Below are 18,455 nucleotides of genomic sequence, written 5' to 3'. Positions count from 1 at the left end.
CATGTGGCTTGTCTTTGTGATTGAACACCTTACTCTTGTGCTTCTTCATCCTCAGAGTATAAATTGTCTGATGCACTAAATAAAGTTGGCTACTGCATGAGACTTTAGTCTGGCTCATTTTCAGGCCCACTCTCCCAGGTCCATGATGCACCTAGAGCAGTAACAATAAGCACATTGCTTCCACCTGTTTAATTTTTAAAAAAGCCAAAAGTAGGCAACCCAGTCTGTATCATTACTTTATTGCTATATTACATATTCCAATGAATACATAAACTTTTTAAAAAAGTAAGGCACATGAAAAGCCTTCTGTGCAAGTTCCATATTATTTTTACATCCTATTGGCTAATAAAAGCATTACAACTACAGAATAAGAGACATCTAGAAAAGAACATGATAGTTGGAGAACAGAATCCCAAACCATTATTAGGTTTCACCTCATGGCACAATTAGTCAGCAAACCCAAGGTTTGTGTTATAACAGTGTAGCTACATTGCAACTACAGAATCACTGACCAGTGTGTCCACATAGGTACAGCCAGGTCCCCCAGTATTATACAGCTTACAGGAAGAGCAGCAGCTAACTGCACCTGCGCCCTGTCCTATCACAGGGTAGGGATTTGGCATTTTCAGTCTTTTTGCATGCTGTGCTTGCTGTTCACAAGGCTTGGTTATACAATGCTGAAGACCATGGAGAGATACTGCTCGTAAGACACCTGAATCCAGCCATCCTGATCCGTGTCATAGCGTCTGAATATGTCTGTCAACCGCTGGAAGAAACACAGTTATTGAGAATTACTGGACAGAACAGGTATTCAGATAAAAGACACATGGGGACCCAATCTCAGAAGCACGTGCATTTCCATTTCCCTCATCTCCTAGAGGGACGCTGCAATGGCATTCACACCGGAAGGCACAGGTTGGGAAGTCTTGAGCACCTCCAGCCTGCAGCTTTCTGAGCAACAAAGCCCCTATGGTTAACTAAGGGTAGGGCAGGGAGTGTACTGTACCATTTAGGCCCTTCTTTATATTTCACAGCCACCTCATGGACCTGGTCTTGGTAGCTCAGGACAGACACTACTGTTGGAATCTTGACCAAATGACAGAAGGGCCCATGTGTGAAGGGCCTAGATGGGGAACAGCCCATGGCACATGGTGTGTAAACATCATGCAGGGCTCAGCCTTTGCTGCCCACCTCCCCTTCAGCAGACTTTCGATGGGTCAGAAGCAGAGGAGCAAGACTATTCCATTTATATTTTCTATTCCATTTATTTTGCTGTTTTATGTTTTGACACAGGGTGAACTATGTAATACTGGTGGGCCCAGGACTAGGTCTGCAGACCAGGCTGGCCTTGATCTCACAGAGATCTACCGGCCTCTGCTTCTAGTGTGCTGGTATTCAAGGCCACCACACCCATATTCCACTCATATTTTGTAAAACTAGGTTACATGCATTGGCCATAATATGTGCTCAGTAATTAAGAAAAAAAGGGGGGACACAAGGGAATTCCATGTGTTAACAGAAAACAAGAGGCCCAGCACATCAAGTGAGTCTCAACAGTTCATGGTCTACCACCTACTTCAGACATGAGAGGTTTTTTTCTGAAAAAATGCCAGCATGGAGGTGCTGAATCTCAACACTCAGGATGCGGAGGCAAGAACTGTTCAAGACCAATCCTGGGCTGCACAGCAAGAGCCTCTCTCAACATTCCCACGAGATACTATTAGCATTACACAAACTACAGTCATGTGGCCACAAAACTATATCTTGGTCAGTGGTGGATTACAAGACACTACAATCTGAATGCTATATTGCTGCTCCCCTCCCCCAAAACAAGGCCCTTGAGAATATGGAGTTGCTGAGAGTGCTGGTTCAAGCCTGTAATCCCAGGCTTGAGAGTTGGAGGCAGAAAGACCAGAAGGTCAAGGCCAGCCTCACCTACACAGGAAAAATTAAACCTAGCCTGGGTTTTTCTAGGAAAAACAACACACACACACACACACACACACACACACACTTCTGAGGAAACTTTTACTATGGCCTACAGCTTTCTCTTTCCTTTTAGATTCCCCACCTTTCTAGGATTTTCAGTCATTCTCCAAAGGTAAAAGTGATCAGAGAAACTGGCTGTCCACCCCCTCCCACAGGAGAAATACCAACACAGTACAGAGTGTAGGGAGTGAAGGGCTTTCTCGGGATGTGATTAGGCTACTCAGAAGGCTGAAAAACCAACCCCAAATCTTTGCATACACAGAAATGTAAGGATCAGAACTTTACTTACCAATGAGAACTCTTAACTTCATAATTCAGACAGTCTCTGAGATTTCACATCAAATCTCTTTTTAAAGTGTTCAGAGAACACTGTAAGCACCCCTAACCTCGGGAACTCTTGAGGAGTGGCAGAGATAGTCTCTTTCAGAGCCTGAAGCTCGAATCCTAACAGACCAGATCTCCAACAGCATAAAAACAGGGTGGCATGCTAATTTTTTTTTTTTTTTTTCTTTTTAAAAGACAGAGTACTGTTATATAGCCAGGCCTGCCTAAGAATCATGAATCTTACTGTTTGTGGCTCCTGAGAGCTAGGATATAGTCCTACAGCAGACAAGGCTTGGAATGACTGGGTTTTTTTTTGTTGTTGTTGTTGTTTGTTTTTAAGATTTATTTTAACGACAAGATACTGCCAGAATGTATTTCTGGGTATCATGTGTACTTTTTGCCTGTGAAGGCTAGAACAGGACATCGGGTCCTCTGAAACTGGAGTCACAGACGGTTGTCAGCTGCCATGTGGGTGCTAGGAATCAAACTTGGATTACCTAGATGAGTAGGCAGTGCTCTTCACTGCTAAGCTATCTCTCCAGCCCCTCACATTCATTTTTAAAGAAATCATAGAGCACTGTAACTAGCAGTCAAATCAGAGATGTACTGTTACTGACTTTCTTTAACCAGAGCAACACTCTTGAGAATGTATTTCAAAATTCTACATTATATCTTAAGAGCTAATGCTGTTCACATCTCTCAATGGTTTTGCAACTAACAAAAGTGTCCTCAGCCTAGGATTCAACATCTAAGAGACAAGTTCTATGAACTGAATCTACTTCAGACAAAGGGACTGGAGCATGAAAGTCTCATGCATAACCCACTCTGAGCTAACAGCTGGTAAGTCTGATCATTATACTGTTGCTGCTTTTGTTTGGAAATTTCCATAGCAAAAGCTTAAGAAGCATGGGCATATCAACTTCCCACATTTACAAAGCTTAAACCTAGAGAACCGTGACCTCTATCTCGACGCAGCAGTAGGGCCTGCTTCTTTGACAGGAAGATGCCGAGCCTGAACACCCTAGAGTTTGCTTAGCACACCTAGATAGATAGGTCACCAAGTGCTTGGCAGGGCTGTCCGGCACAGTCAAGAACCATGGCAAGGAGGAGATGCAGAAGGCCGATGCCTGTGTAACAATGCATGTTCCTTCCAATACTTTGTGGATTTGGGGTTTTTTGTTTGTTTTGGGAGACAGGGTTTCTCTGTATAACTGCCCTGGGTATGCTGGAACTTACTTTGTAGACCAGGCTGGCCTCGAAAGTCACATAGATCTGCCTGTCTCTGCCTCCCGAGTGCTGGGATTAAAAGCGTGCACCACCACTGCGTGGCTGGTTTTTCATTTGTTTTTTATAGTAAGTAGAATGTATATTTATTATAATGATAAAAAGTAAACATATGGTACACAGCTATATTCTACTACTTTGAAGGATGAATTCAAAGCCAGCAGAGGCTACATAGTGAATTTAAGGCCAGCCAGAGGTATAGAGACCCTGTTTCCCAAAATAAAAAGTACAGCATTTCAATTATATAAGTCATTATTATTACCAAGGATTATGTACTATACATAAACATATTGCTAGACTTTCATATGTCTGGCATCAAGGTTCGCCATACCAGCTTTACCATCAAAATGCAATGTCTTATGCTATAAGGTCACAACAGCTGTGACATCAATAAGGAACAGACATTTTCCAAGGCATTATAATCTTATGGAAAAATTAATGAAACAACACTGAGGCACATGATCCTAGTTCCAAGAGCTCAAAAATTTTCCCTTGCTCTAAAATTTAATTAAACAGAAGGGAAAAGAAGTACTCACTCTGATAGCTGACGGAGGCTCCATTCCTGCCCCCAATCCCACCTCTGCATGTCACACAACAAACCCACATGAAGCTGCTTAATCACCTGTAGGACGATGCAGCCCTGGATGAAGTCATCAAATGCGATCTGCCCTCGTCCTTGTCTGTCAAATTTGCGGATGAGGATATCATGGAACTGATCAGAGAGCCGGTAGCCTTTGAGAGAGAAGAGTCATATCAGAGATAGACTAGGAACAAAATAAAATATGAATCACTGCCTAAACTTTCCTTTCTAAGATCCCAGGGTCTCAGATCAACAGTGGTTAGATGGGAATAAGAGGGGAAAAAGTTACAAATTTATTAAAAGGCATTCTGGAAACTAAGTAGGCTACCTAAATACAATAATATGAAATAAATATGTTGTCAGAATTGCAAAGTGATCTTAAACACCTGTAACAACTTGCAAGTCTGTTTGCTGTCTTGCTTCTTATCAACTTACTGGCTTTGTTAGCTAACTGTCCTCATTCTTGTGCCTAAGAAAATGACCACAAGGTAATTAAGCTTTGTATTCCTGAATCTAGTAGGGACACTTCACTATGTCAACTTATCTAGACATGAATGTTCTCAGTGACTTGCTGTCCTTGGTCACTCATCATTAGCAGATGCTATGAAAGTTAAAATATCATTAAAGGCTCTAGTTACATAAAGAAGGTAATTAATGGGAACCCACACACAAATTTGTTCATTTGGTGTTGGGTTCTGAAAGTACAGCTAATCAGCCTCATAAAGATTAAAATCAATAATGTGTCACTGGGCATTATGAGTCTGCTTCTGGAAGTGTAGCTTAGCAGTGCATGCAGTTCAGGATCAATAACAGATCACCAGGCATTATAATTCCATTTCCAATTTACTGAGTGTGTTTGAAAGGTCTTTAGTGGGGCATGACAGCACATGAAGATGTGTGGACACACCAGACATACAGACATCACCAGAGGCCATGTTTAAGAAAGACACCCTTTATCTGCTTCCTTCCCTTGTCACTTCTGTGACTGGGGTTATCCTTATTGATTCAGGAGACAAAATCCAGGTGACGAAACATTTTACTGGTTTTCAGTCTTGTTGGAAGCTTTGTAGGTATATGTACCTGAATCTCACAGTTAATTACCACATGAAACTTAATCATTATAGTGAGAAATGTTCAAACACAAAAACATGTTCACAGCACCTTCCAGAGCAGTTGCAGGAAGTGGGGACAGGAACTTATATTCAAGAACCCTAAGCAAGTAAGTGACAACAAAACTGCTACAGGAACCCCTTTCCTTACAGATCAAGAGGCGATGGGACCCCCGATTTAAGTCTAAAAGAGATACCACAAGGGAACAGCTGCCACAACTCACTTCCTTACCCCTAGCATGTAAGGTAGTGGCCCTGGCTAAGCCCTGATCCTCAGAACACAGAGCTTCGGGCCCAGATGTAGACAGAGCAAGACATGTACTACTGGTCTCTTGCCAGAACAAGGAAAGGACAGATGGAAAGAGAATAAATATATAAGATTCCTGACTGCGCATGCAAACAACCCCACTGCCACTAGAATTAACTTGGAATTTCTCTGACCATTGGTAGTCTTGTAGGGAAAGCAAAGACAGACAGACTAGCAGAGTAAACTGCAAAGAAGTAAACCACAAAGAATGCTCCCTAGAAAGGTCAAAATTTGGCAGCAAACTGGCCTCTGAAGAGCTCCTTCAATCCAAGGGCACAAAAGAAAGAATAGCACTTCTTCTTTGTGCTCAGCCTCGTGGCCTGGTTAGGACTGCCAAGTGAGACACATATTAGACCCAGCCTGCTGACTGCAAGGCAACATCCTGACTTGTATCCATGTAAAAGGATACGGCCACCCGGAGGCTTCCATTCCTGTGCAAGTAGCAAGATCAGATCATAAATTCTCAACCAGAGAAGTGCCCTGGACTCAGTCTTGACCATGTGAGGAAGGACAGACCAGATAGAATGCCCTCAGAAGAGGATAAAGGTTCTGAGTGAGGTAATATGAAGACATATTTATTCTTTGAGTCTGCCCCAACTGTGTGAGAGATGTTTTTCGGTAGCACTAGAGGTGAGAATCTCACTGAACGGAAAGGAAACATTCTGTGTCTGTTTCCTAGAGCCAACAGCCTTTGGTGACAGGCAAAGTCCTTTCTACCTAGAAACTACAGGAGGTATCATACTACCACTGACACCACTGGTCCAGGCTGCTGATCTACAGCCCGGTTGGTCAGCACCAGGCAGTGAGCACCTAGATAAGAAGTTCCACTGCCAGCAACTTAGCCCCATGCTTCCAGAGAAAACCCAATGTAGTCACAGCCATCTCCAGTAGATAAAGGAATGATTTGCAAAGAATTAATCTGTACCCCCCAAACCAGCAAATGGCATAAAAAAAAGGTGGTGTGTAGGTCTTATTTGATCCTAACTCAGGCAATGCACTATTAAAATCTATTAACCTTGTAAAATGAGTCAACGATAAGCAGCCATGTTTTTTACTTGTAGGTCATGGTATAAGCTCCAGATCAGCCTAAGCCTCCACCATAAAGGAGATGAGCACATCCACCAAGATGGCTAAAACTATAGGTAAGTGGAGGTTTGTTATACTTTCATTACTTTTTACAATGAAGAAGAAGAAGAAGAAGAAGAAGAAGAAGAAGAAGAAGAAGAAGAAGAAGAAGAAGAAGAAGAAGACCAAACAAACCCAAAGTACATAAGTTGCCAGAGGCTAGATGGATAAGGGGATGCCAAAGGGGTGCAGGCTTTATGGGTAAGGGATTATTCACTCCAACTGTGCTGCTTGGCTTTCTGCGGGTGAAGTAACCAAAAGGTGTGCGTGTGCACACCTCGAACAATCAAGTGAAGAGAAGCATCCTTAGGTTCACCAGGTACCTTACAGAGTCCTAGGTATCACTGGGTTAGCCTGGAACACGACAGACACTCTTACTCTCTAACTGAGCTCATGCTTACCCAACAACAACCATTTCGGGAGTCAAAACAAGAACTTTTGCTTCTAAAGCCAACTCCCTAATAGCTGCCACAGAAAATATTCCAAATTAGTATGCACACAGAAAATTATTTCTTTTTCCTGGACAGTTAAGAGAAATGTCCTTAGAACACAGGGGATTGCTGTGCTGGGAAATGTTACATGAGGGAGATGCTGCCACTGTCCAAGATGAACCTAACCAGACATGGTTCCCACTGTTCTCCTATACAAGATCCTGAAATGTCACTGGTCTGACTATTAAAAATCAGGACACAGAGGACACTTACGCCTTTAACTGGTCTTAAAGACAAAGTGAGAAGGGAGAAGACAAAAGAAAAGGAGTGGTCACTGTCATGGCAGAATTGTAGAAGCCATATTAGTATCAAATAACACACTATAGGAAAGTAAAACTTAAGATATTCACAATACATTAGATTATAATTCACTTTTTAATAAAACTTTTCTAGAAGACATCTATTAACCTTTTAAGAAACAAACCACAGAAAGATTTGGTAAGGGCAAAAAGCAGAGAGTACTACATGAAACTGTTCCAAATTCGAATCTTGGTGTAACCATGACAGGTTACAGATGGACTGCAAAAACTTCACAGTGATTCCTTTGTAAGTAAAAAAAAAAGTCCCAGTTTGCTCTCAGACTGGAGGCTAGTTCTGGGAGCCTCTAATTATGCTCTGGACAGGTACTAAGAATATTTGTAAGAAACACAGCACACTTTGCATGCCTAAGCCCACACCAAGCACACACGTGCTAAATGCATTTGAGAATGGGCACACAAACTTTCTAATTTCCCACTGAAGCAAAATTTGGGTGGACCAATAAATTTTATTATTTATAGAATTATTTCTCAGTGTTATCTTGTCACTGTGTTCATGAACTTCGACAAGCCACCGTGGACAGCTGCTACTACCCGCACACTTTTCTACTTTAAATCTTTCCAAAAGCCACATTCTCAATTTTGCTCATGACACCATCTGATTTCACAAGAAGTAGATGATTTGTATAGCCCTTATCTCATTTTGGATGAAACACTGTGTGAAAGTCTCCATGTCACATATAAATCTTCATGACAAAAAATAGAATCAAAATATGAACCTGTACAACAAAAACAGAAATTTCACATGGACTGGGTTAAAAAAAAACGATCAACAAACTGAACAAAGTAAAACAAAATTTGAGAGACTCCTATATTCCAAAATGAAGTATGCTATACAATCAAGACAAGTGAATTACCAAAACCTGAGAGTGCTTGTTTGAGCTCGTTCTTGTCAATCATCCCCGAATTGTCCCTGTCGTAGGTGCGGAAGACGTTCTGCCAGTCTGTGATGTACTTCCACACGCCTGTGAACTCACTGAAGTTCACACCAGCCTTGTTTTCCCGATCAAACATAGCTGATATGAAGAGAACAGCACACACACATTAAGTTTGCACTTTCAACAGCAAAAGACAACCACAGCACACTACCGACAGTTTCATACCACCTCCCCACCTCGGGTGCTGGCGCGGAGCCACATCTGGCCTGTAAAGAAGGTGAGTTTGTTGAACAAATTACTATACTCCTAAAAGCCCGGCTACCCCGGGGTGGCGGGAGTGTGGAGACGGTACCCAACACTAGCCCCTGAGTGATGACAGCCAGAGCACACACTCGGAGCTGCTTACAAGGTGGACAGTTACGATATAGTTTCACACTTGAGAACGTTCTGAAGAACGGAAACGTTTAAGAGTATCGTCACTCCATCAGGAGGAAAACGGGATGCAAAGATTAAGGCCCCATCCTCCCAGCTCCTAGTCCTGAGCTGGAGTAAGCCCTTTTACTGCCTAGGTATCACGCTCCAGAGGGAGGCTCAGAGAAGTTCTCCTCGGGCAAGAAATACCTGTTTTAATTAGGTGTCCTGATCTATTATTAGATTTTATTTTTTAAGACCTGAATATTTATTTTTAAAGATCAGTTTATTTCTAGATCCAAATTCATAAGAACCGGTAAGTACATTTACATATAATCATAAAATAGCTAAAAATAAAAAACTTGGCCTGAATCATTACTGCAAATACATGATGAAACCATGATCTTTTCAGGCACAGGCACTTTAGGATAGTGTTCCTCTGTATAGTGCAAAATCACATCAGCAACCAGGAACAGTTTCTCCTCACACCGAGACATCAATTTCACAAAAGGCTCGGTGCTGACGCGTTGTAACACAAGCGAACATTAAGAATTCTTAGGTGAGGAAAGCAGCTTTTGGCAGTTGCCCCACGTGTCAACATAATCCTAATGCTGAGGGCTCTGTTTCTGCTGGAAATTCAGAAGCTACCGTGACAAGGTTACCTACATCGATCCGATGGGGTAGCTAAATGCAGTTAGCTTACACCAACACACCCTGTTGAGATCACAGATGTAGTGTACTACAAAAGGGCACAGGAGAGCTAAAGCGGAAAAGGCTAGACATATGCCTTGTCCCCTGTGGTGAAAGGGACTTGATCATAAGATTGCATATTAAAGAAAATCGGAACAGAAAAACTGGAGAACAGTCTACCTCCCAGGCAGAAAACCTAAAAATCAAAATCCCTCCTAAGAATATGTACTAACAGGCACCAGCATCTTTTTCATCCTTGTTTACACATGCACCCAGGTTATGGTGGTTTGATGAGAATGCCCACAGGCTCATGTACTTGAACTTGGCCTTCCTGGAGGAAGTAGGTCACTGAGGGTAGGCGTTGAGAGCACCATTCTGTAGTGAGAATTTTGTAATTCTTGTTTCTTTAAAAAACACAGAAATGTTATAGGAATATGTTTTCATTTTATTCCCAAGTGTGGAAATAAGAGGCTGTTTCATGCTCTAGCAGGATTGTGGTTTTGCCAGATACAGATAGTTTCTGCCAGTGTGTAATGCTTGGAGCTCTGGGAACTTTTCAGAGACTATATAAATGTTAGGGGCCCAAGAGGCGGGTTGCTGTTGTTGCCTGGTTGGTGGTTGGATGCTGTTGGTTGCAGTTTGTCAAGTAGTCATGTACAAAGAAACGAGAAAAGAAATCAGATATCCTGACATGGAAGATCAAACTTGCCCCAAGCAACTGGACAACCCTCATTAGCAGGAAGTAGTCTAATGATAACTTTGCCCCCTTTCCCCTCTTCAATCTATAGTGTTAAGGAATTACTAAGGGTGAAAGTGAGAAAAACCCACAAAGTAGCCAAGACACCCGACACACCTTTCCTGGTGCTTTCACTCTCTCTCTTTCCATTTTGTGCTTGTGATTCAAGATGTGAGCTCTTAGTGTCCTGTTCATGACACAAGGCCTGCAGCCTATTGCCAGGGTTCTGCTATTATGGACTTTAACCCTCCCCCAAAGCCGTAGGCCAAAATAAACTCTACTATAAGCTGCCTTAGTCATGGCGTTTTATCAGCAATGGAAAAGTAACTAATACTCAGGGAGAAACCAAACTGATAATCCATTTCTTGCTAAGAAAGAAATAATAGAAATCCTTCCTGTAAGACTCACCTCCAGCTCAGGCCTTGGTACACACATATTAAATTCAACCATATGTGAGCTCACAAAACAAAGAAAAATGACTAAAAAACAAAGGAAATCAGTTACATGTACGAAGCTCAGCAGGAAGAATTATTAGATGTAGACTGCCTTTTTACAGACTTTAAAGTCATCAGAAATAGAAGGTAAAGTAGATGTAAGCTAACATATGTAATTCTGAAAAGCATTTTTTAAAGTTTAGAAGACTATTACATATAATATTAAATTAAAAAAATCACAAAAATGAATTTGGGGAAAGACACTACCAAAATAACAAAAGAACACTGAAATGTGGAAATTTTATACATCTATAACCTTCAAGTTAGAAATGGAGGACAGACTACGATGTCAGTTTAAACTAATGAGTAAGTGAAAGCATCCAGAAGTAAAGAAGCAGGAAGGACGTAAGAGCCCACTAGTATCTGACTGGGGTTACAGTAGCTCCCACAGAGACAACCACCTCGTCTGTCCGCACAGATACTTACAAATGATTGATCTAACCGTCACTGGATTAAACGGAGTCCACGTACCTGAAAGCAAATGATGTAATAGCAATCAGACAAAAGAAGACCTGTTTACAAGAAGCACTAAGTGCCTGACTTCCTGTTAATCAATGAGAGTCAGTAGCCTGCTCTGAAACCGAGGCTGCAAGCATAGGCCTGCTCTCTCGGACAGCAGGAGCCCTGACTGCCTACAGGGACCCCAAGCCCTTCTGGTCAGTAACCAGTCTGTACGGCCAGGTTTAACCTGTTAGTAATTACCAGAGGCTGGATGTTGTTTCTCTGTAGAGCTTCACCTGTGCAAATTTCTGGGGCGAGCAGATGTGTCAGACTGTGCCCACGTCCCAGAGACCACTTTCCAGTCTGACAACTCTTTAGGACTGTTAGTGACTAAATAATAATTTTATAGGGAATCATCTAGCTTATATATAAGTGTGACTCCTTTCAGCTCTTTTTTTTAATCTTAAACTAGAACTCTATTTGATAAAAATGTCTTCAGAACTTTTTTAAAAAAGCAAAAATAAGACTTTTCAAAGTACAACTAAAAACATGCATCTCAAGCCACTAATATGCTCAGTCAAATCTACTTCAAATGCACTAGAGAAAGAGGTGAGTATGGTGACAAGTCCCTATAATCCCAGGACTTTGGGGGGGGGCAGAAACAGAAAAATTAGGAGTTCAAAATCATCCTCAGCTAAACAGTAAATTTAAATTAAAGTCAGACTGGGCAACATTTCACAAAAGACTCACCAACCAACAAACCAACCAAAAAGGAGCTTGAGAAAAAGTAATTTTTAATCTATAACCCAAGAAGCCCCAAAATTTGTGACACATTATTTCATAAAGGTAAGAGAAATCCTCTGATAGTTGATGTTCATTGTCAACTTGATTGGGTTTAGAACCAATCACCTAGGAGATTAAGAAATCTCTGCATATGAAATAATACATCTCTATGCGTATGGGGGCATTCCAGATGGAATTAACTGAAGGGAAAGACCCACCCTGCATGTATGTGGCACCATTCCATGGAGTGGGGCCCAGACAGAAAAAACAGGAGAAAGAAGAAAGCTAGAGGAGCACAGGAAGACCAGCATCCCCCTTTTAGACTCCCTGGCTGCCATGAAGTAAGTGGATGGTCTGTCCCACCAAACCCTCCCCTTCAGGATGGACTGAGTCCAAGCTGTGACCCAGAACGAATTTTTCTTTCCAAAAGTTGCTCCCAGGTACTGTGGTCACAGAGATGAGAAAACAAATCCTGCTCTGTGCTCTTTCTGTCTGCTGACCACACTTCTATGTAAACAAGTCTCAGAGTCTCGGTGTACACAAAACCCCTCCTACTGTGGTGTCAACTACCTGTAAACAAAGAGGTCTTAGAGATGACTAAACTGAGGTGAGAAACCATGCTATTTTTAACTTCACACTTCCCTTCCAGTAACAAATTAATTAAATTTTCTAAAATAATTTAATCTGATTCCAAAATCGAAGCAGAAAACCAATTGTAGAGGACTGCCTGGAAGTCAAAGTAGTTTAAACCATGAGAGCATAGCACTTCTGAGGGTACTGAGCACTCACACACAACCATACAGTGATAAGTTTAAACCACGAGAGCATAGCGCTTCTGAGGGTACTGAGCACTCATGTGCAACCACACAATAAGTGTTCCTGCACAGTACAGCTGTGACCCTTCTTCAGGAAGGTTGGAATCTAACATCCAGAGAGAGCTAAAATTTGAACGGTATTCCCTCTGAAACTAAAAATAGCATGTATCTGCCTGGTTAAAGTATTAAAAGGCAGGTCCTTTATGGGGTGGTTAGGTCATAAGAACTCCAGCCTTAGAACAGAAGCTTATGAGAGAGACAGAAAATGTTAACAGTTGCCGAAAGGACACTAAGCCCTCATTCATGTCAGGATCACTCTGAAATTGGTACCCAAGCTAAACAGGGAAAATCTTGGCTTATGCTGGGAACATAAGAACTGCCCCCATGTGTGCAAGGCCTTGCACAGATCCACAAGCTAAGAATATGTGTGTCCCAAGAGGCTTCAGTAACTGTTTTTGTTTATATCTTGGAAAAACCAAGATTATATTAACTGAATAAATTTTCCTTTTCACTTTATCAACTATTTTAATTTTTTAAAAAATAATCATTTTTAATTTTTAAATATAATTTTTATTTTATTATAATTTATTCACTTTGTAGCCCAGCTGTAGCCCCACCTTCTTTCACTCCCAATCCCACCCTCCCTCCCTTCCTCATCTCCTCCCTAGTCCACTGATAGTGGAGGATCTCCTCCCCTTCCATCTGACCCTAGCCTATCAGGTCTCATCAGGACTGACTTTCATAGTCTTCCTCTGTGGCCTGGTCAGGCTGCTTCCCTCTCAGGGGGGAGGTGATCAAAGAGCCAGCCACTGAGTTCATGTCAGAGACAGCCCCCCTTCCCCTTACTAGGGAGCCCACTTGGATACTGAACTGCCATGGGCTACCTCTGTGCAGGGGGTCCAGGTTATCTCCATGGATGGTCCTTGGTTGGAGTATCAGTCTCAGAAAAGACCCCTAGGCCCATATATTTTGGTTCTGTTGTTCTCCTTGTGGAGCTCCAGACCCTTGTAAGACTTACTGGTAACCTTTTTTTGGTTTCATCTTTACTGTCTTATTTTCTGTCTCACGGATAACATAATTAAATTGTACTCTATTTTCTGTGTTCTGACTATTTAGACTAGAGCAGATTATCAGTGTACATAAATGCATAAATTCCTTCATAGTGCAGGTAATAGTGATACCAGTATTTTTGCCATGGACACCTAAGGTCTCTCACTTTCTTTCAGTCTGAAACCTGTGTGCTTTTCTGCCTTGCCTGTACCAGCTGTAGATCACCAAACACACGAGCCAAACTACTAGACACCCACTCTTCTGCCTACATGCTGCCATGGATCCTACGCTCCTCTCTTCACTGGAAGATGTATTTCGTACCACATGAATATGGCTGCTCCTGCCTTCAAGCCAGAATTCTCATTTTCCCTAATAACCCCTGTCGAAGTCTACTTCCCTACTGTAATAATACGACACAGTGGCCAATTTATACACCATCATTCTATTAGGTGATGAAAATCCACCAAGATTTAAATGGTCCCTTCAAAATACCATCTTATATTTCTCATAGGTTATATAATAAAATTTGTGTCAATTCTAGTCACCTTTGTCTCAGGCAAAGGTCACTCTGAAAACACAAATGAATCAAGGATGCCTAGCATAAGCGGATGGCAGAAGTGGCAAGGGCTTTCCTTTAATTTTGACACCAAGGCTATGAGGCACTATCTAGCATCTCACTTGCCTTCTCCCTCTGTCCAATCAATTATAGGAAAATGCTCCTCATTAGAACAAAAATGAGCCTTTTAAATTTTTATTATGTTTTGAAACTAACTCCTTTCCAAGCTTATATAGCACACCTGAGCAAAAACAATCTAATAATTAGAAAAGAAAGCCACACTTGAAGACCTACAAACGCCATTTAGTAAGAAAAATGTCTCTAGGGTTATGGATGAACTCAGTTGGTAGGGTGTTTGTCCACTATGTATTTCTAGATTCTATCCTCAGTACATAATAAACCAGCACTCAGTATTCAGTAGAGGTAGGAGGATCAGAAGCTAAAGGTCATCCTTCGCTAAATACAAGTTCAAGGCCAGTCTAGGACACATGAGTTTGTTGAGAGAGAGAGGAAAAGAAAAAAATGTGGGGGCTGGAGAGACAGCTCGGCAGTAGAGCACTCATTGCAGAGGACCCAGAGTTGGTTCTCAGCAACTACATGGTGGCTTACACCCTTTGGTAACTCCAGTGCCAGGAGATTAGGTGACCACTTCTATCCTCCATGGGCAGCAGGCACACACTTGGTACATATACATACAAGCAGACCAAACATTAATACAAATAAAATAAATCAATCTTAAAATTAAATAATTAAAAAAAAATTGTCTCTAATGACACTGACACCAGGAAGAACATGACTCCAGGGAGAGCTCCGTACAAAAGCCACAATCTCGATTCTGCTGAGATACAAAATGCTCCTCACATATATACAAACACCTTCCCATAATCCTGCTGCTATTTCCCGAACTGGCCCCAGAGTTTTACTGTTTGGATTTTTCTTTTTTTTTTTTTTTAATTTGATTTTATGTGCATTGGTGTGAGGGTGTCAGATCCCTGGAGTTACAGACAGCTGTGAGCTGCCATGTGGGTGCTGGGGATTGAACCCGAGTCCTCCAGAAGAGCAGACAGTGCTCTTAATCACTGAGCCATCTCTCCAGACCTGGCCTCAACCTTTTCAGTTCCAGCAGGCCTTACAGCAAACACATTTCCACAGAAGTACTTAAAGACCATCTTGAGGGTTTTCAATGCTAAGCCATTACTTCTAAATGTCACTTGACAACTTTTCATTGTTCCTGATGATCCTCTTTAGAGGAGTTGCTATGACTGATTTAGCCAAGTAGGTCAAAGGCCTTCTAGATAACTAAAGGACCTCTGCTGCAAAGAGCCAACCTTCTTACCTCTCCCCCAGGCCTACCCTACAGCTCCCATTTCTCAGAAACCATTTTCTGAGGCTCACATACATTTGTTCTAAATCTTGGTGAAGGAACAAAAATGATAATTAAAAAAATATGGACACAGTAGCTTAGAAATACCTTTACCTTATATTGGTAATGGCATTTCAGTCTTAAGGGCCTCCTTGCTTGGAAATAATTCCAGGAAAGAAACTGCTTGCTATGAACGGATCAGGCTTCAACTCACCATTGGATAATGCTTGCTGAAGTTCATTGTCTGAAATCACTCCACTCCTATCTTTATCAACCCTACAAAGTAAAAAAGACCAGGTAAGTTGGTGAGTAAAAGTAGAAGAAAAATAAAACACGGCTAACACATCGTTTCTATCCATCTACACTAGGTCTGGATATTACTCTGACCAGACCGGTCTCTTAGCTCAGTTTGAATGTCACGGCGCCTCCAGGTGTTCCAGACACTAAGGAACAGCCAGAAGCAGTACGGAGAGGTTGAATCACCTTTTTCTATCCCTTCTCAAGCTTTCTCTTAATTCTTCAAGTCTGTCTTAATTTACACCTACACCAGTTCATATTTTACGTAATAGGTAAAGATTCTCTAGGACGATTAAGTCATACCTTGGCCATGACTCAGTGGAGTGACAATCAGGCATTCAGAAGAACGACCAGAGAGGCAGAAGACGCTGCATAGCAGCTAGCAATTTTTACTGCTGCCGTTTTCCTGACTCAAGATTTGGTCTGTTTCTAACGCAGGCACCCCAGACCCCGTAGGGCGGCTGGTGCGCGCCCCTCAGCCCTAAGCAAAAGGAACTGCCAACATGATCCTGAGCCTTGCGCTACTGTAGAAGAGTTAGTCGAGGATGGAGGGGAGTAGGAAAGGCCCTCGAAGGAAGTCGGACGGAGAGAAGGGCAGGGAGGACGGGAGGGTAGGCCCTGGAAACCCAAGACCCACCCAAGGGCCGGAGGAGCTGGGCGCCACCGTACTCACCGCTGGAAGACGTTCCACAGGAAGCTCTGGTCCGGCAGCGCCGCTCCGGCAGCAGGGCCAGCGCCCGGGCCTGGGCGGTAGGAGTAGGCTGCCATGGGCTGATGCACAGCGGTACAGCAGACCAACTCCAAACGCTGTGCTTCCGCCTCCGTCTGGGGCAGGACCAGGAGCGCACAACTTCCTGGGAACAACGGAAGCGCGTGCCTTTGAGTCACTTGGCAGGCGTGGTCAGTTGCCACGCAACGTCTGGGGCGCGGCGCGGCGCGGCTAGCCCGGCCTCCTACTCAGCTAGCGGAGCGTCCAGTGTCCCTTGCCTTTTAGCCCGACCCTGCCCCGCCCTTCTGCCCAGACCAGTTGCTGGTCTTGACCAGGAGCTGCGGCGGCTGGGCTCGGCGGCTGGGCTCGGAAGAGAGAGCACACCGCGCGGAGCCAACCGAGCTTACAAAATGCCTCGACTTAGAAGGAAAGTGGTGAACGCTTCACTTGCGTTGATGAGTTCCCCGTTACGTCTACATAGATATTGTCGTGAATGTGACGTGCGCCAACCGCGCGAAGTTCTCGGCTGAAACTCAAAGTGACATTTTGCGTTCTCTGGACTTTGTTCATCTGTCCGTACTCCACCCTCCCGCCTTCCCACTTCCTTCTATAGGTTGAACCCCAGTCTCCTTGCGTTTGCACAAGTGACTTCATTTGTAAGTGGTCCCAGTCAGTAAGTCAGTCCCATTTTTATTGTTCTTGTTCCTGAGGAGAGAGCTTCATTTGTCTGTGACCTCACCGCCCTTACCTGGACTTCTGTACTGAGATAACTTAACAGTTTTGGTGCTAAGTCCTTTAACTGTAAGCACTCCTTCATTCTGGATACTAATTCTATGATGTTTTTATAATTTGGAATGCCCCTGGACGGGAGAATGCACAGCATTGGGTAACTAACCAACAGTCGTACTCATATGCTGTCAGGCCATCCATCCTTCCACCTAGATCTCTGTGCTGTGTATAGTTCAAGATACTAGTCACCTCAGGTTCTGCCACAGGATTATTCCGGGTTTCCTATTCCTCATCCAGTGAAGACTGATTTATCATAATCAGAATTGCTCGGCTGTCTTTGTGGGATTGTAGTTTATTTGCTGAGGCTGAACACCCCGGGCCAAGGATATGGCCTTGGACACTGAAACTTCCATGTGGACAATCATCCATTATTTAGCTTTAGATCTGATCAACTCCTAACTGTATCATTTTCTGTCCCATTTTTATTGTTCTTGTCCATGAGACATCTATTTGAGATTTTCAGATTCAAACAAACATCTCACACAGCTCTGGCATTTACCTCAAAATCTACAAAATTCAAGGTAATTTCCCCCCATGATTTGGTGAATTCATTTTGTAAATCTCTCATTTTATAAATTTCTCATGAACTGTTCACCTTACTTGTTGAAACATCCTTTAGACTTTTCCAGTTCTTGAATTCCATTTTTATTCTGTCCCATCTCTGGTTCCTTTTCTCCAGAAATATGAAAATATTAACAACCATAATTTTGCTACCTGAGCTGCAAGTTCCTAGTACAGAGAAGCTTCAGCTGGAAGCAGTTACTTTATCAGACTGGAGTCCAACATTTTCTGGGACTTTACCTGTTTGCTGACAAGTCTCCAGTTTGGACAGCTATAAAGGTCCTGTCCTGAGGAGACCACCTTCTTCAGCAGCTTATAGGCAGCTGTCTTCCAGGCCACCATCTATCTCCCTACCC

The 18,455-nt window shown here is 42.7% G+C and overlaps 1 protein-coding gene across 2 annotated transcripts; it reads right to left on the bottom strand.

Annotated features, from left to right (window-relative positions):
• Window positions 1-222: 222 nt before the first annotated feature.
• Window positions 223-16,927, bottom strand: Pdcd6 (programmed cell death 6). Of its 2 annotated transcripts, none has more exons than XM_021631426.2 (6): window positions 16,714-16,927; window positions 15,958-16,019; window positions 11,162-11,206; window positions 8,390-8,542; window positions 4,220-4,329; window positions 223-766 (listed from the first exon to the last, which is right to left on the bottom strand). In XM_021631426.2, the coding sequence occupies exons 1-6, from the start codon at window positions 16,806-16,808 to the stop codon at window positions 668-670; spliced, it is 564 nt and encodes a 187-aa protein (XP_021487101.1). In that variant the 5' UTR covers window positions 16,809-16,927; the 3' UTR covers window positions 223-667. The 2 variants fall into 2 exon arrangements, with proteins under 2 accessions (XP_021487101.1, XP_021487100.1); XM_021631425.2 differs by having other exon boundaries at window positions 8,384-8,542; window positions 16,714-16,899.
• Between the last annotated feature and the right edge of the window lie 1,528 nt (window positions 16,928-18,455).

Source organism: Meriones unguiculatus, chromosome 3, assembly GCF_030254825.1.
Source record: "Meriones unguiculatus strain TT.TT164.6M chromosome 3, Bangor_MerUng_6.1, whole genome shotgun sequence".
NCBI classification, from domain to species: Eukaryota; Metazoa; Chordata; class Mammalia; order Rodentia; family Muridae; genus Meriones; species Meriones unguiculatus.
Note: the sequence above shows the minus strand (reverse complement) of the source record. Positions and strands in the feature narration are given on the sequence as shown.